Source organism: Vipera berus (assembly GCF_964194415.1).
Source record: "Vipera berus genome assembly, chromosome: 3".
In the NCBI taxonomy this organism is placed as follows: domain Eukaryota; kingdom Metazoa; phylum Chordata; class Lepidosauria; order Squamata; family Viperidae; genus Vipera; species Vipera berus.
The window spans coordinates 148,966,708-148,986,359 of record NC_138204.1 but is presented as its reverse complement, the minus strand read 5'-3'; the positions used below and the strand labels follow the sequence as shown (position 1 = coordinate 148,986,359).

The window sequence follows — 19,652 nt, the reverse complement described above, 5'->3', positions numbered from 1 at the left end:
GTCGTCAAGTATCTGAATTTTGATCACGTGATTGCAGGGATGCTGCAAAGGTCATAAGTTAACTGTGAAAAGACCAGTCTTAAGTCACATTTTTTTCAGAGCTATTGAAACTTTGATCGGTCACTAAACAAACTGTAGTACGTCGAGGACTAACTGTAGTAGTCAATCTACAAGACTTCAACTCCCAGAATTCCCCAGCCAGCATGTTTTTTTCGAAGACCCCTAATTCACAAAGAACAGTTGCCAGCAACGATGCCAACTCTAGTCCAGGTTCTACGCACGTCGAAACCGACCGAACGCAACGTTACGTAAAAGGCCCGCCCAAGAATTGTGCCCGCTCATCCGAGCGAGGATTTCGTCACGGCGGCGGTCGAGTGTAACACAACCCGCCCTCCACCCACCCACCCCGCCCGCCCGCAGTCTGGGTCGACAACGCCTTTTGCTATCAGTCACACCCGACGGAGATTCTTGAGCAAATAAACCGCTCGTTAACACCTCACCACCACCGCCCTTCTCCTTCAGATAGCGCAGGGGTAGGTAGCCTTGGCTCTTTTTTATGACTCGTGGACTTCAATTCCCAGAAATCCTGAGCCAGCACAGCTGGCTCAGGAATTCTGGGAGTTGAAGTCCACGAGTCATAAAAGAGCCAAGGTTGCCTACTCCTGAGATAGCGGCTGGGGAGGGGAGGGGAGGGGAGGGGGCTTGTCCCGGAAAGACACCGGCCAAGATGGCTCAGGCTCTTCGCCTGCCCCCGCGGCCAGTGACGTTCGCGTTGCGGGGAGGAGAGAGCCCGTGCCAGCCGCCCGTCTCTCCTCCGCCTCGGAGCGAGAGAGCCAAGGCAATTTGCTGACGGGCTTGCGCTTGCGCAGTGCAGAAGGCAAGGTCTGCCACAAGCACGGGCGGGGGAGGCTTTCGGGACGGGCCATGGCAGAGGCGCCGAGGGGTGATGATGATGATGGCGGCGGCGGGAGCGGCTCCCGGGCCCAAGAAGAAGAGGCGATCAGCGCGGGGGAATACTCCAGGCGCGTGCATCAATGGCTCTGGGACTCGTACTGCGCTTATCTCAGCTGGCAGAGCGGCCTGGCCGCGCTCATGGCCGGAGCCGCCAACGCAGCGGCTTCGGCCCCGCCGCCCGCCGCCTATTTCTACAGTAACAGCAGCGGCAGCAGCAGCAGCCCCTGCTACCACCTCCTGGCCACCTCCGCTGCCCCCGAGGCCGGCTCCGCTCCGGCCCGCACGACCCCGGCTTGGCCACTGCCCGCAGTTCGACACGGGCCCCCGGCCCAGCGCCCCGCTCCTCCCACCGTTTCTGCCCCCGCCGGCGGTTCCCGACGGGAGCCTGGCCGACCTGCAGGTGAGTCGTTCTTCCAAAGCAGGTGTCGGCAACCTCGGCTCTTTTATGACTCGTGGACTTCAACTCCCAGAATTCCTGAGCCAGCTATGCTGGCTCAGGAATTCTGGGAGTTGAAGTCCACGAGTCATAAAAGAGCCGAGGTTGCCGACCCCTGTTCCAAAGGAAGAAAGGAAGTGGGGGGGGGGGAGTGTCGGAGAAGATTCGGCCGAAGGCGTTGAACGCTTTGGAGAGGATAGAGAGAGGATGGTGCGAAAGTGAGCAGTTCGATGCCCGAGAGATGTTTGGAGCTCATTTCCCTTCACCCTGGTCAGGGTTGGCTAGTGAGCGTGTGAAGACCCATCGGGAAACACCAGTGACTTCCTAACCTCTCTAGTCAGGGCTGAAGTAGAAGTCTGTGGAAGGCGGAGAGGTGTGTTTACTTACTGCATAATGGGGCGACTCTTTTATGAAAAAGTTTGTGGTGTCATCAAGACTCATTTTACTTTTTGTATGATGAAAGCTTTTGCAGATGAGGATCCACTTGGAATGGAATGGAATGGAATGGAATGGAATAGAATAGAATAGAATAGAATAGAATAGAATAGAATAGAATAGAATAGAATAGAATAGAATAGAATAGAATAGAATAGAATAGCTGGAAGGGAACTTGGAGGTCTTCTAGTCCAGCCCCCTGCTCAAGCAGGAGAACCTATACCATCTCAGACAGTTGAATGTCTAGTCCAAGGGTAGGCAACCTCAGCTCTTTTATGACTCATGGACTTCAACTCCCAGAATTCCTGAGTCAGCATAGCTGTTTCAGGAATTCTGGGAGTTGAAGTCCATGAGTCATAAAAGAGCCGAGGTCGCCTACCCCTAGTCTAGTCTCTTCTTGAAAATCTCCAGTGATGGAGCGCCCACGATTTCCCGGGGGTAAGCTGTTCCACTGGTTGATTGTCCTCACTGTCAGGAAGTTCCTCCTTAATTCCAGGTTGCTTCTCTCTTTGATCAGTTACCAACTGTTGTTTCTCATCCTTCCATCTGGTGCTTTGGTGAACAATCTGGCCCCCTCTAACTTGTGGCAGCCCTTTAGATCAGGGGTGTCAAACTGTGAGCCCGCAGGCCAGATGCATCATAGTGAAACCACGCCCACCCCATTGCCGGCAATGGAAAAAAAGTCACGATACATCACAACACATGACGTTGCGAGTTTGACACCCCTGCCTTAGATACTGAAACACTGCTATCATGTCTCTCCTATTTCTTCTTTTCTTTAGACTAGCCAAACTCAAGTCCCGTAGCCGTGTACGTAACTGTGTACAGTAGCTGAGATGTCATAATTTTGGAATGCATAAATCCAGATTGGCATGGAGACAATGTGAACCCATTGAGGTTGGGTGGAAAGAATAATGAAGAATGTATTAGGTCTACAGATGCTACAAGCCCCATTATCATAATTTATTTATTTTAATTCCATTTATATCCCGCCCTTCTCCGAAGACTCAGGGCGGCTTACAAGCTTAGCAGTAGCCTTCATTCTATGTATATGCCTGCTTATTAGGGCTTTCACACACACCCCCAAGCGGCATTATTACAAAGTCAGCTTAATTGCCCCCAACAATCTGGGTCCTCATTTTACCTACCTCGGAAGGATGGAAGGCTATGCAGCAGCATTGCTCTTGCCATGTAAGAGATTATGCATAAATCCTGCAGACATAAGGCCGGGTTAAACAGGAAGCAGTCATCCTCTTATTTTAGCCTCTTGCTAAAATCAAATGGCTCTTTTTGCTTGTTTTCTATGGATGTAATGGAAAGGAGGATTTTTTTAAAAAAAATAGGATTGCTCTTAAACTTCTCTCCCTTTTCAGAGGTTGGAAGAGCAGGTTAGTTGCCAATTCACTCTCTTTGACCTTTGATTAACAAAAAGGGCACACCTAAATCATTTCATTCAGCCTTGATTGGTCGGGTTAAAATTAGTAGAGCCATTCTATAAGTATGTGGTAAACGTGCTTGTGAAGAATGACAGATGAATATAATAAATGAATTATACTCTGTATTGCAGTATGAGTGCACCCTAAATACAGAACATGAAATACAATACTGCATATGTGCCTATAACTGTACTGATACACTTGTTCCTGCCCTCAGAGCAGCCCCAGCTTTCCATCTCTTGCAGAATTTTCTCAGGAGAAGCTTTTGGTCATGCCCTCTTTCATAAAACAGGGAGGATGCTTGCCACAATGCGCTGTTTTTCAGTTGTTGCTCTGCCCTTGTAGACTTACTCTTTCCTTCATTTCCCATTTCTTCCAACATTCCAGAAACGAATAAAAATAGAACTATTCCAGAGATCGTTTGGTTGAAATGTTTGTTATTGTTAACTTTAATGTATGTCATTATGATCATTTACAGTGGTTTATTGGCTAGTATTTTTAGTTTGGGTATGACTTGTTTTATTTTTCATCATTTATCCTTGTGGCCTTTTATTAATTTACCATATTTGTGTTTATTGCGGATGCCTGAAATATTACAGAGGTTTTTGTTGTAGATTGTTGTAGTGAGAGTCTGTACTGTATTGATTCAGTGATGTACAAATAGAATAAATAAATGAAATAAAATTACTACTTAAAAGAGACAAAGAATCTTACATGGTAAGAAATTCGCAATGGGAATAGCACAATCTTTGAAAATTGGGTTGAGAACTCTTTTGGGATGGAGCTCTGTTCTTGGAAGGTACATCCGATGAGTTTTGAAAGATTTCTATCCTACTGCTTCAGCCTCTTATTCAGCAGTCTATCTATTCATGACTTGTTTTCCCCACCTAATATCATTTTCGGTGATCATGAAAGGTTGCAGTGGGAATACCACAATGAAGAAGTCTCCTTCCATCGGTCCAATTATGTGAAACTGGATGCATCGCTCAATTTTGAATTTTTAAAAAATAACAGCAGAGAAATGAGCAGACTACTTTTTCCTATATCTGTCTGTATCCTGATCTATGACTGTAATAAACAATTAGGTATAATATTAACCTTACCAATTGGACAATGGAGAAGAGCTCTTGGTTTGCTGCTGAGAATGGTGGCGAGGAACTGATACTTACTGAAGTACTTTAATGGGTGGAGCACAGCGGCTTTGTGTGTGGTTCTGCATGCCTGGTAACAGTGTTAGCATTGCTTAACAGTGTTAGTAGCAATTCCATTGAGCTTTGAGTTTTTCATATCTGTGTCTCTGAAATGAGAGATTCCACATTGGTTTCTCTTATCAGTCTCTGGAACAATGGCTTCTTGGTATAAGGTGCGCTGCTACTCTTTTAAAGAGCATGGCTATGGATGAAGTCATCAGTTAACACCAAGAGTCTTCTGGTTCTCTATTTACAGTGATCCAACCCTGGCAAATCCTGGCACATGCCCAACCCACTACAGAAGGTCGTCATTAGGGGAAAAATAGGAGGAGAAGGAAGGCATGTTGGATAAGTTCGCTGCCTGGAGTTATTTGTTAAAATAATAAAGGGGGGGAATAAAAATTAAAGGAGCCAGATTGACCACGGAGTTAGTAAAGAAAGGTTTATGATGTCTTATGAGAAAGTGCTTGGTATTTTAGGGGGGGGCCTTAAGTCTGAACAACTTGTCTGACAACAGCATGACACACCAGAATATGGGTAGAGTCCAACCCTTTGTGAAGTCCTTGTGAACATTGCAGCTACCTTTGGAAGGGCAGAATTATATCAAAAGATCTCATAATGATCTGTAGTAAAATGTGTAACCTAATACAAAGCTTTTTTCCCAATCCTCTTAAGCATGAGTTTATTATATTATCACTTGAAATGTAAATTAGTGTGTAAAATTATCTGTGTGTATTAATTATTTGACCTTATATTGCAGAGTTTGTTCTATGATATTTAATGCAAAATAAATTATCTGTTTTTGTTCAGGTCGTGAATACATAATCCCATCTTTGGCTCATCGATTTATAGCAGAGATGGTGGATTTCTTTATTCTTTTCTTTATCAAGGCATCAATAGTTTTGAGTATTATGCACTTAAGTGGAATAAAGTAAGTTGCACAGTACATAATGTGTTTAATCGGTTTCATTATATCTGCTGCTTACTATCTTTTTTTTATTAAAGAGTTTTACAAAAACAAAATTTTACAATATATCCCCAAATCCCTCCCACCCCAAACCCACCCACTTCCCCCCCACTTCCCAGAGCTAAATACAGGATTATAGTTACAATAATCATATTCTAAATAAAAATTATGCATAATATACAATTAACCAAATTCATAATGCGCTTTAACTCCCTTTTAACATAACTACAAACAATGTACCAATAACAATATCCCACTAAAATCTACTCATAAGCTAAATGGTACTTTTTAGTCCCATATTAGTTTTGAATATAATTTATCCATCACCTCCATACTGAAATATATCTTTCCTGTGAATGATCCTTCAGATAAGCAGAAATCTTAGACATTTCTGCAAGATTCGAAACTTTAAACACCCATTCTTCTACAGTGGGCAAACTATCCTTCTTCCAATATTGTCCCACCAGTAACCGTGCTGCTGTTATCATGTTCAACATCAAGTTAGTTTCTTTAACATCACAATCTACAACAATGCCCAATAAAAACAATTGCGGGGAAAAAGTTATCTTTCTCTTAAAAATCTTTTGAATGTTCCACCAAATTTTAATCCAAAAAGCTTTTATATTTCTACAAGTCCACCACATGTGAAAATAGGTAGCTTCTAAACTACCACACCTCCAACATTTAGACTGTAAATTAGGATACTTGTTGGACAGCTAGCTGCTTACTATCTTATATATTTAATTCTCAGTACAGTAAACTATTCCATTTCAAAGTGCAGGCATGGATCATAACAAATGAGTAGATATTTTCTTCTTTAAAAAAATTAAAGTAAAGGGTATTGTCACGGCAGCTTTAACTATTTGTCTCCTGTGTTCAAACAGGTTGGAATAAAAAATTAAAGTTTTTTAAAATATATTGTATCCATGTTCCTTATCTGTTCTTCTGTTTTGGCCGTCTAGATGTTTTGTTGGGATGGCAATTGCCATGGGTCCATTGATAAACTTCCCCGCTTCTGTACTTTCTCCAAAGAAAATACCACAGAAAATATGGAATCCTCTATCTCCTATTTAAGCTGCAAAGGCAAATTAGCAGAACTGTTGTTAATTTCACCCAATCTAAAAAAGACACAGAAAGGCCTAGAGCCCCTTAAAAAGAGAGGTCTTCAGATCATCAGTAAACCTATTAAAAGGAAAAAAAGATCCAGCCAGCATTTCACCAGTTCACCTTAGAGAGGGGAAGAGCCCATAGATCACAGGTGGGAAACTCGATCACGTCACGGAGCTGGGGTGGGCGTGGCCTACGCCTGATGCATCCGGCCTGCGAGTTTGACACCCCTGCCATAGATTTATTTTTCCACTGTGGAAAGGTCCCCTCAGAAGGGAGCAGGCAACCCAGCAGCTCAGGACAAAATAGCCCTGAAGAACTGGCGACAAGAGGGGAAAAGATTTCTGCCACGGCGCACCTTAGACATTTGCCAGCAGCCAAATGAAACAAAGCCGCCACGTTAAGCCGCCACTTCTGCCGGCTAAAATCAGAAAACATTGTCTTTAATGCAAATTAAGAAAATATAGGCAAAAGTAAGGAGAAACTTCCTGACTGTTAAAACAGTTAAGCAGTGGAACAACCTGCCTCCAGAAGTGGTGAATGCTCCAACACTGGAAGTTTTTAAGAAGAGACTGGACAGCCACTTGCGGTATAGGGTTTCCTGCCTGAGCAGGGGGTTGGACTAGATGACCTCTAAGGTCCCTTCCAACTTCTCCTCCTCCTCCTCCTCCTCATTATTATTATTATTATTATTATTATTATTATTATTATTATTATTATTATTCATGTGCTGAGGATGGGTTGAGGAGAGTGTCATATGTTCCTCTCCTCAAGAAACAATTTGTGAGCCATTGTCATGCCAAAGCAAGCAAAATGTATAGAAGAGCCCTCAGATGCCACCTTCTTTGGCAATATGCTTTGCTATTAGTCTTCCAAATTTAAAATACTTATCTTTTGTACCCTGAATTGTACCCTGAAACAAAAAAGTCCACTAAATAAAAATATTTCCATTTACAGTGATATTACCTCTAAGCTGTACGTAGAATAGTATTGCTTATTCATAGTATCACTTATTGTATTATACTTTTGATGCAGGGATATCTCAAAGTTTGCTATGCACTACATTATAGAAGAAATAGACGATGAAACTTCCATGGAAGACTTGCAAAAGATGATGATCGTGGCGCTTATCTACAGATTGCTGGTCTGCATCTATGAGGTATACAAGTTTTACTTGAAAAAACAATAGAACATCTATTTTGGAGACTATTTTCTTCAAACTAATTTAATCAGTGATCCATATGTTTTATGAACTTAATTTTAATTTACTTTTTAGTTAGGTTAGTGAGTTTATATTAACCTCATAAATATTCAGAATATTTATAAGACCTATTGATATCCAATACTGCCCACTGTAAAGAACTAAAATTTCCGTATGACCAAGGATCAGAAACTGCACAAAGCTGTGTAGATAAGAGCAGATTTTATTCACAATGACAGAAAACAGTATCCCTCCCATTATACAGGTATTCCTTAAGCACCATTTGTTCAGCGACCACTCAAGAGTTATGAGGGCACTAAACGAAGGGACTTACAACTGGTACTCAAAGTTCAGACCATTCCAATGGCCCCACAATCACATGAACAAAACTCAGGTGCCTTGTACTTGCGACCAGGTGCAACGCCCCACAGTCATATGACCACCACTTGCAACTTTTCCTGCCCTCTTCCCACAAACAAAGTCAATGAGGAAGTGTGCAAGGAAGGTCACAAATCTCCTCCCACCTTTCTCTGCTTGCAAGCACCATGCCCACTTTCCCCCTTCACTGTGCAAACATTCGCACCCTCTTTTTTCTGCCTTCCTGTGTTAACAGACATGCGCGCGCACACCCCATACCCTCTTTCCCCATCCTCCTTGCAATCCTATGCACCATATGCCCTCTTTCTACGGCCTGTGTGCGATTGCACAAATTTATGCACTCCATGGCCTCTTTCCGTGGCCTTTCTGCTACTACAAACCCCACCACAGCCTCTTTCCCAGCCTCTTTGCGCTTCCATGTACCTCACCCAGTTTCCTTGGCCTCCCTGCAAACAAATGCACCCTGCGCCCTCTTTCCTAGGCTGCTTCATGCTTGCACACATGCCTGCACCTCAGCCTCCCTGCAATCGCTTTTGTCCCACACCCTCATTCCCTGTGGCTTTTCTGAGCTCATGCTGTGCCCAAGCACCACCTCCCCAAATCTCTGCTTGCCCTGGCTTGGCCTCCCAGGGCCCTCACGTACCCCTGCAGCAACCCTGATCCTTACCTGAGTCTTCCTCTGCTTCCCATTTGACAACTCACACATCTTGAATTGCGGTGACGTTGGGGACCGCCTGGATTGCCATTGCAAAGCCATGTGATGGTGGTAATGTTGCACTTTACGATTGCATGGCAATCTCATTCCCAACTGCAGTCATAACTTGAGAACAACCTAGTCATCTCTGTCATTATTTCAAATGTGTATCATATGTGGTTGATCTGGCCTCAAGACAGCTTCATTAGTGATCTATCACATGTGGTAAAACATGTAATTTTAGTTATGAGAAATGTTTATTTCAGATTATTTGTATTTGGGGAGCTGGTGGTGCAACACCTGGGAAATTTCTGCTAGGCCTTCGAGTTGTGACATGTGATACATCAGTACTTATAGCACCAAGTCGTGTATTGGTGATTCCATCGTCTAATGTGAGCATAACAACGTAAGTTTTATTTTTGTCACTGCAATATTATACCTATATGAATCCTTAGATGTTTTCAGTAATGTTGTATAATCTACACATTGTAAAAATTATTAGACTTACGTAATTTTTATTCCCTAAAGGGACCTGGTCGCTCAGTGGGTTAGGACGCTGAGCTTGTCGATCAGATGGTCGGCAGTTTGGCGGGTCGAATCCTGAGTGCCGCGTAGCAAAGTGAGCGCCTGTTACTCGTCCCAGCTTCTGCCAACCTAGCAGTTTGAAAGCAAGTAGAAAAATAGGGACCACTACAGTGGGAAGGTAACAGCGTTCCATGCGCCTTTGGCGTCTAGTCATGCCGGCCACATGACCACGGAGATGTCCTCGGACAAACGCTGGCTCTTCGGCTTTGAAACGGAGATGAGCACCGGCCCCTAGAGTTGGAAACAACTAGCACGCATGTGCGGGGGAATCTTTACCTTTACCTTTAATTTTTATTCCCTACTTCAGCTTTACATGTAAGGATATTTTACAACCTGACTAAACTCAATGCAGACTTGGAGGTGTTTTGTTCTTTTTTTTTTTAAAGTGAACCAAACTAACAATGCATTGCTGGCAAAAAATTGTATGTAATAAATCTATCTTCAGCCATTTGTGAACTATATAAATAGCTGAATAAATTGGGAACATTAGTTATAGCTATTCATACGTATTAATCTGAATTATTTGCCCACTGTTGGGGGACATCATATAATGAAGAATAAGTCATGTTTATCTCCCTCAATACATGTTTATATTATTTCATTATATCACATTTCAGCTTCAGCTTTGTTAAGTTGATTCCCAATCATAAGTTATATTTTCAGTAATTCAATTCTACTTCAAGGTTTGCCTAAACAATCAGACTGTTTGTGATTAAGTAATTCAACAGCATGAACATAATTATATAAATCATCTGGAATGCTATATCACAACTTAAGCTATATCATTAACAATCAGTACAAAAATGTTGCTTGACATACTGTCTATGGTATTTGTAAGGAAAGGTTCCATCCAGAAAATTAAGTCTACAGATATATCATTTTAAGAAGATGTATCTTCTTTCATAATGGCAGGAGAATGGTGTTCATTAAGCAAACACTAGAAATTAATGTGTCTGTGCAAAAGTAAAAAATATGATCGCAGAAATGTTGGTTAATTCAAAGTAGAAATGATTCATTAGAAGAGTAGGAATAGAAAAAAAGCATGTTTACCGATGTATTTGTCAATATTTTGAGGATTTTTGTTTTTAACATGTACCTCTCTGTCTACACTCCCCATTTCAGACAACAAATTCTAGAGATATGTCTGTTTTTTCCTTACAGGTCTACAATACGAGCTTTGATCAAGAATTTCTCTATTGCTTCCTTCTTTCCCGCATTCATTACTCTGTTATTCTTTCAACATAACAGAACAGCATATGATATTGTAGCAGGGACTATTGTAGTAAAGAGGCATAGTCTCAGATGATACTCAAGGACACCTATATTCCACTGTTCAAATATACTGGAGCCACTTTGCTGGATTGCTGAATCTCACTCAAGAACAGTGCCAATTACAACATTGAGTTTGCTTTCTTCCAGAGGTGCAATATATCTCGGGGACCGGTGCTGAACAGATTTAAGAATATTTGAACAGAGCCAGAACACTCAAAACCTTCAAAAGTCATTGGCGGTTTCAAAGGAATAGTATTTCTCTTATGAGAGGAATGCTAATTCTGTATCAAAAGATAAGATTTATTTTTATGAACAACTGAACCATTGTCATTATTGGAGCAACCAAAGCAATTACAGTGTTTTTGAGATAAATTTACAGAGAACTGTATGCTTCTTGTTTTGGTGGATTTGTAAGTGTTTGCTACTCAAATAGAAGCCTTATCATTAATTGCTCTCACAACCATTGTATTTTAAATACTGAAGAGATTTCTGTACATGTGTTAAATGTCTTGCATGATGTGAGTATCTTGAACAAAACACAGATTCAACATATCAGATATTATGAAGGCAAGTAAAACTAGTATTAATTAACAGGTAAATATTGAGAGCTTTGGCAGTACTGCTGTAGACAACTAAGACAAGTTCAATATAATCCATGCTTTGGATGGTTTATAAATTATTACTCTTTTCCCATCTTTTCCATAAACTTACTTAAACCTTGGGAGTTTTCTATAAAAGCATAGAAAATTTAAAGCTGTATTTTATTGTGTAAAACACTTATTTCAGATGTATTTAACAACAGCCAAACTAAACTTTGAATAAACCAGAGAAAATGTATGCATAACCTTTTGCACCATTTTATAAGAAAATGAGGTTTCTTATTTTAAAATAAATCACGATTGCTAAAGCAATACAAATAGTGTAAAAATGTAAATTGATACTCTTATTTTATTTGCCTGTGTGCCTGGGTCACTTAAATTATACTTACTAAATAAAGCCTATTTATTTTGCATGATTTATTTTTATATATTTATACAAAACAGCTATATTATCAGTTTATTACCTCTGACACATTGATTTAATAGTGATATTCTTTGTTAGTTTTCTGTTCATTGAGGATTGAATAAAGTTATAGGAGAAAAAAGACTACTAAATAGTCCTTGACTTAGAACCATTCATTTAGTGATTGTTCAAAGTTGCAATGGCACTAAAAAATCTTATGACTTTTTTTCACGCTTACAAACATTGCAGCATCCTCAGGGTCAAAATTTGGATGCTTTGCAACTGGCATGTATTTATGATAGTTGCAGTGTCCTAGGGTCATGTGATTACCTTTTGCGACATTTATAAAACAGTCAGTGGGGAAGAGAGATCCACTTAACAACTGTGTTACTAACTTAACTACTGCTGTGATTCACTGAACTGTTGCAAGAAAGGTCGTAAAATGAAACAAAACTCACTTAACTTTTTTTAGCCACGGAAATGTTGGGTCCCAACTGTCATAAGTTGAGGACTACCTGTAATGCATAAGGAACAATGAGACAAAGTGGCTTTTTAAAAGTGGCTTTTTTACAGTTGTCTTTGGAAAGGAGCGCTTTTACTCTGCGTTGAATTTTCCAAGTTCTAATTGAATAAAGTTCAAATGTCAGCAGAAAAATCTGTAGTACAGATTCTTGTATATACGTCTAGAAAATTTCAAATGCCTGAAAATGATAACCTGACAAAGGAAATTTTTTTTCAGGTTTATATATATATATATATCGCCATACATAAATACATACATGTAAGTTTGGGTGCTACTCATCCATTTCCCCTTTCACTGTATCCACCCTCCTCCTCTCTCTTCCCTCTTCTCTACTTACTTTCTCCCTTTCTCCTTTCTTTCTTACTTCGCTCTTCTTCCTCTCCCCTCCTCTTTCCCTCACCACTCCCCTCCCGTTTCTCCCCACTTCTCTTTCCCTCCAACCTTCCTGAAAGTGATAACCTGACAAAGGAAGATATTTTTTTCCAGTTATTGTTACAAAATATCAGCAACTTTTTAATTGTTAAGCAAATAATGAATGGAGACTAATTAATCTGTGGCAGTTAGTAGAAACAATTTGCATGTTTTTGTTAAGAAAAATTCTGACTTATTCTGAATTTAAACAAATGGCTGAGGAGTTTATTTGGTCATGAAATGGATTTTTGCTCTAAAAAATTAAATTAAATTAAAAGAGCCTTGGTGGAGCAGTGGGCTAATGCCTCCTTAAGTAACACCAGCTGCCTGCAATTAGTGCAGGTTTGCATCCCACCAGGCTCAAGGTTGACTCAGCCTTCCATCCTTCCGAGGTAGGTAAAATGAGGACCCAGATTGTTGGGGGCAATTAAGCTGACTTTGTAATAATGCCGCTTGGGGGTGTGTGAAAGCCCTAACAAGCAGGCATATACATAGAATGAAGGCTACTGCTAAGCTTGTAAGCCACCCTGAGTCTTCGGAGAAGGGAAGGATATAAATGTAATAAAAATAAAAAATAAATAAATAAAATAAATAAATATTTTATATTTGTCTATTTAGGAATGTAGTAAGTTTATGTCTTGAAAAATCAGGTATAAATAACACTGTTGCTACAATTCTCATCGTTAACAACAATGTATAATGAGGAGGCTGGCTTACTAAAAATGGAGTATAGAGAAAATATGCCACAAATATATATTTATAATGAAAAAGATGTTATGATTCAGCACTAGTAGGTACAGTGTAACTAAAATCTACCTTCAAAAATTATAACCTACCTTTTATACAGGGAAATAAATCAGAAGTAGTTTCACATTACATTTCTGAATTATATACCACTTTATCTCAACTTCAAAGTTAGCATTTGCTGAGGGTAGGTAATTAGACTACATCTCTAAATCTGGAATAATTCACACATGTTGAGAGACCCCACAGTTCCTTTTGAGAGCAGTACGTGATGCAGAAACATGTAGTTGAATCCTATATGATGTAGAAAATTTGAGGAAACTGCGCTTCTTAATATGCTAAGATGTTTCACATTAATTGTGAGTTAATATGCTAATTGCTTTCCACGTTAATTGTTATTCTGGCCATTTTTATAGGGAAACCGGATAATAATGACCATGAGATGTGTTTGAATATTAGTAGCTCATGTTGATAGTTGGGCTAGTGGTTTGATCTCAGAGCATGGCGATTTGGCTGTAAACATTTCATCTCCATTTGGGATTGAAGTAGTTCTTTCGTTCTCATCGGTTGGTAGATTGGGTTGATGTCAATGTGTCTGTTTATTGACTTATTGGAGAACAAAAGAAATACTTCAATCCCAAAGACAGAATTTAAAACAAAACAATCAGGCACCCCACTACACAGCAACAAAAATCACAACCTCCCACAAGAAACCGGCAACAACAACCAGTCAACCAGCCTGAAACTAGACCATGACTCAAACATCCAGACAAATAACACCCACATCAATTCACATCACACAAAAAGGTATTTAAAGGTCAGTGCTCTGACAGACAAGCACAATTCAAAGTGCAATGAAGATGTTCCCCCCCCCCCCGCCTCTCCTCCCGGAATGGAGATGAAATGTTTGCAGCCAAATTGCCAAGCTTGGAGAACAACAGCCCAATAATTACCATATGTGTTTTGGTGATGATACCTAAATGTGTGTTAATGGGCTTGGAAAACAATGTAGGGCCTGATTTGGCATCACTATTTTGGAGAAGTATGTGGCTGATCTCCCACTCCTATTCTTTTGGTGTCCCCCTTTCATTTCCTGCGAGTAGTGGAAATGCTGAGAGTTGAATGGCGTTTTGTAGCTCCATTCTCTATGTAAAGCATGAATGTCCAACCTTTTGGCTTGCTTGGGCTGTGTTGAGTGAAAAGGAATTGTCTTGGGCCACATATAAAATGTATAATATAATTAGTATATATAAATGACATAATAATATTAAAAAGTTAGTATCTTGTGTAACTACATTACTAGCGTTCCAAGGCTGCATGCAGCCCATGGGTCACGGGTTGGATACAACTGATCTAGTGGCTAGAAGAGTTGAGGTGGCACCATGATAACAGTTAAGTCAGCTTAAAACAAATTGGATGCAATTCTATTTAAGGAACTATGTTACTCCCTATGAATCATAATTTAAGGCATGGGTTGGTCTAAGCTCCCTATTACACTAATTACAGTTGTCTGAATATGTTACTTAGACTATATGTATGAGAAATAAACAGGTGAAAGGAAATATTAAATCCTTGTCCTAGTGAACAGAAGTAAGCATCAAGTTAGGAATGGATTTAGCTTGCCTTAATGTTTTTACATTTAATGTTTTAAAAGGGATGCAGTGGCTCAGTGGGTTAGGATGCTGAGCTTGTCGATCAGAAGGTCGGCAGTTTGGTGGCTCAAATCCTGAGTGCCGTGTAACAGAATGAGCACGTTACTCGTCCCAGCTTCTGCCAACCTAGCAGTTCGAAAGCACGTAAAAATGCAAGTAGAAAAATAGGGACCACTACGGTGGAAAGGTAACAGCGCTCTGTGCACCTTTGATGTCTAGTCATGCCGGCCACATGACCACGGAGACGTCCTCGGACAAGCGCTGGCTCTTCAGCTTTGAAACGGAGATGAGCACCGGCCCCTAGAGTTGGAAACAACTAGCACGCATGTGCAGGGGGAACCTTTACCTTTAATGTTTTTACTGTCTCTGCCATCTGTTGATGTTATTTAAAAGGCATAGTTTGTGCCTTGCTGCCCAATGACACATTTCTATAAATTCAGCAACAGCCTTTTAGTAAGTACTTTATGGCTTACTTACTCTGTCTTTCCAAGCATAATCATTGTAGGAAAAAAGATTAAACAAGTTCTTTGATTACTCAACTTTTTGAAAATGATTAACGCTAATGATTTTATCACTAGCACAGAGGTCAGCTAAGACAGCAATTAAAGTACAGCTTTGACATTTGTGATGGACTGGATTCCCAGGAAGCAGGGAATACTTTCTAGAGAACAAAGAGGCAGTGGAAACTGGAAAAATTAGCCAGCCAAAAGAGGGTTACAATGACTTTTCCCTAGCAGTTCCCACAGTATATCTATAGTTATGCAAATATTTGCTTTAGGCTGGCAAGATTCTGTTTATAGGTGAAAAAACAATAGACTAGTCAGAAGTAATTCCACAGTTAGTCCTTAGGGACCTTGCAGCATTACAGTATTACTTATTGCCCTCATCTTTAACAATATAATGCAACATTTCTTGTATATTGCCTAGTATGAATCAAATAGTTGGGAGAGCCAAGACAATTTCACTTGAATGTATTAAATTAAACCCATCATAGATTGTTCTACAATTGCAGCCTTGTGAAAAATGTATTTCCTTCATAAGTAGACAGCTCCAAGTGTTATTTTTAAAGAAAAGCATTTCTATTCAAGCACCTTGTAAATTTGCTCATTTAATATATCAACTGGATATTTATATTTTCCATTCTTGAAGTTGGCTTTTAATTATAGACATTTGGTCTTTACTATAAAATCTCTCTTCCTAAAGGATCTCTCTCTTGTATTAACAAATTGGCATGAAAATAAAAGTTCATTTTTACATTTATGTGCCTTGTTGTATTTCTTATATACCTCTCTTGAAAAATGTAACTAAATTTGTGTTGTAGTAGATGGCAAAAAATGAGAGCTAGTTAGGTGTAATCAAGGCATCAGGCTAGAATCCAGGAGACCATGAATTCTAATCCTGCCTTAAACACAAGGCCAGGTGGGTGGCCTTATGCCAGTCTCTCTCTCAACTCTAGGAAGCAGTTAATGGTTAGCCACTTTTCTGAAAAATCTTGCCAAGAAAACTGCAGGGGCTGGTGCTGGCAGTTGCCAGGAAACAAGACTGGTACAAAAGTACCAAAAAAGACAAGCGGAAACTCTGCTGTGCAGAAGGCCCATCTGACAGCAATACCAATTTGTCAGGCATCTCAGAAAGCAATACGTCCCAAGTATCATTCAAATCACTATAGCAACATCCCACAAAATATCAGTACTATAAAGAGCTAATGGGCAAAATGGAATCACACTAAAATGTCATATAAATTACCCATTAAGGTCACAATCCTCTGGGGCCTTGAAGAGATGAGAAATGAAATGTTTCACCAGCAACAAAGTAGAGCATAGAGCCGTGGTGGCCAACCTATGGCACACGTGACACAGGTGGCATGCAGAGCCCACTGTGTGGGAACACTAGCCGTCGCCCCAGTGATAGGCCTTCAGTTGGGTTTTATAAAACCTTTTCACTTTAGGCCTCCACCATGGTATGCAAAAAAAGTTCAATCAATCAATTTAAACTTCTCGCGGGGGAAAAAAAGATCGCGCAAGTCCTTGATTGAACTTTTTAGTCCCACCCATTCTGCCCTTACCACCGCAGCCATGCCCACCCAAAAGGCCACTCCCACCCAATTGGCCACACTCACCCAATTGGCCATGCCCACCCGGCACCCGACCATATATAAGTGGATTTTGGGTTGCAGTTTTGGCACTCAGTCTCTAAAAGGTTTGCCATAAGTAGAATTTTCCTCCAATGGGATTTTCCCATGTATTTTACCAGGAGACATATATAGGGCAGCCTAGAAAAGTAAGTGCCCTCCTAACCAAACCCAAGCATTCCAAATTTGTTGACGATGTCCATTTTGCTGAGTTCATGGTTAACTAACCCTAAGTGGAATTTTCCTCCAATGGGATTTTCCCATGTATTTTACCAAGAAACATAGATAGGGCAACCTAGAAAAGTCGGAGCCGTAGGAGCCGTACTAACCGTACCCAACCACTCCAAATTTGTTGGCGATGTCCATTTTCCTCTCCAAGTTCATGTTGATCTAAGCCTAAGTGGAATTTTCCTCCAATGGGATTTTCCCATGTATATTACCAGAAAATGTAGGTAGGGCAGCCTAGAAAGGTAAGTGCCCTCCTAACCATACCAAGTATTCTGAGTTTGTCGGTGACCTCCATTTTGCTCTAAGAGTTCATGTTGACCTAACCCTAACCTTAAGTGAATTTTCCTCCTATAAGATTTTTCCATGTATTTTACCAGGAAATATAGAACAGGCTAGAAAAGTCAGTGCCCTCCTAACCATACCCAAGCACTCCAGATTTGTTGCTGATGTCCATTTTCCTGTATGACTTCATGGTGACCTAACACTAAACCTAAGTGGAATTTTCCTCCAATGGGACAGATTTTATTTTCCTGGGCTCCAAGATCACCGCAGATGGGGACTGAAGCCAAGAAATTAAAAGACACTTGCTCCTGGGGAGGAAAGCCATGGCAAACCTAGACAGCACACTAAAAAGCAGAGACATCACCCTGTCAACAAAAGTGCGTATAGTCAAGGCTATGGTCTTCCCAGTTGCAATGTATGGCTGTGAAAGTTGGACCATAAGAAAGGCTGAGCGCCAAAGAATTGAGGCCTTTGAACTATGGTGCTGGAGAAGACTCCTGCAAGTCCCTTGGACTGCAAGGCATTCAAACCGGTCAGTCCTAGAGGAGATCAACCCCGACTGTTCTTTAGAAGGCCAGATCCTGAAGTAGAAACTCAAATACTTTGGCCATCTAATGAGAAGGAAGGACTCACTGGAGAAGAGCCTAATGCTGGGAAAGATTAAGGGCAAAAGAAGGGGACAACAGAGAATGAGGTGGCTGGATGGAGTCACTGAAGCAGTAGGCAAGAGCTTAAATGGACTCCAGAAGATGGTAGAGGATAGGAAGGCCTGGAGGAATGTTGTCCATGGGGTCGCCATGGGTCGGACACGACTTTGCAGCTAACAAGAACAAATCCTAACCCTAAGTGGAATTTTCCTCCAATGGGATTTTCCCATGTATTTTGCCAGGAAACACAGATATGGCAGTCTAGAGAAGTCAGTGCCCTCCTAACCATACCCAAGCACTACGAATTTGTTCACCATGTCCATTTTGCTCTCCGAGTTCATGTTGACCTAACCCTAACCCTAAGTGGAATTTTCCTCCAATGGGATTTTCTCATGTTTTACCAGGAATCATTGATATGCAGGCTAGAAAAGTCAATGCCCTCCTAACCATATCCAAGCACTCCGAATTTGTTGGCAATGTCCATTTTGCTCTCCGAGTTCATGGTGTCATAACTCTAACCCTAGGGTTATTGATTCCCGCTGTCCTAGTACCTTAGGGAGAAAGTGTTTGAAGCGCGGATTGTTGGAATGAGAGACGAGTAGAGTGACTGGAATAGATGTGAGCAGTAGTGGTAGGTTCCATGCTTTTCCCCCATAAGGTCTGAATTTATTGGAGTGCTAATTGCTCTAAGTGGAATGTAAAAGATGGGTCATGGAACCTTGGGATCAAATGTAGTGTGGTTATATTTCCATGTCAATGAACTGTGGGAGATGTGATGAGAGGTGGTTAGCCATTCGAGAGGACTTGTAATTTGGTGCTGGTTCCCACTGATGATTTTCTTAATGACAGAATGGGAAGCTGTATAAAGGTGTCATGGTCGTGGGATTTTCCACCTAGCAACCACAGAACTTAATGATGGAATTGCTGGTTCCAATTGTGATTCATAAATGTGGGCAAAGGATGCTCACAATTCTGTTTAATGCATTTGCATACTCATCCAGAGGTTGTGTTACCTGTTCCCTTCAGGGGAGGAAAAAATATGTAGATTATCCTGCAGGCCGCTGTGACATGTTGGTAAAGTTCTTTGCAGAAAAAATGGCCCATTTGTTCAGAGTTGGATACCATATTGGGAAGGGTCTTGTGAGATGACTTGGACAACAGGTTATAGACAGACCCGACTGTGGCATATTTTGTCACCTATGAGCAGGATTCATGCTTTATCAGCCTGATTTGTGTGCTTTAGCAAACACCTCTTAAGGACGGGGTGATACCAACTGGCTTGTAGTAGGCAGTGGTGAACCTCTTTCCTGGATGCTTTGTCTACTTTAGATAAATGCTGGCCAATTGCCAAGCTTCTCTTTCAGAAAAGCTAGCAGA

General features: G+C 40.9%; 1 protein-coding gene across 2 annotated transcripts; it reads left to right on the top strand.

Moving 5' to 3' along the window:
• The first annotated feature begins 801 nt into the window (after positions 1-801).
• On the top strand, positions 802-11,670 carry FAM8A1 (family with sequence similarity 8 member A1). 2 transcript variants are annotated; one of them, XM_081324402.1, is made up of 5 exons: positions 802-1,354; positions 5,262-5,382; positions 7,561-7,684; positions 9,065-9,204; positions 10,545-11,670. In XM_081324402.1, the coding sequence occupies exons 1-5, from the start codon at positions 925-927 to the stop codon at positions 10,687-10,689; spliced, it is 960 nt and encodes a 319-aa protein (XP_081180528.1). In that variant the 5' UTR covers positions 802-924; the 3' UTR covers positions 10,690-11,670. The 2 variants fall into 2 exon arrangements, with proteins under 2 accessions (XP_081180528.1, XP_081180529.1); XM_081324403.1 differs by lacking the exon at positions 10,545-11,670 and adding an exon at positions 9,327-9,372 and having other exon boundaries at positions 9,065-9,190.
• Positions 11,671-19,652: the final 7,982 nt, after the last annotated feature.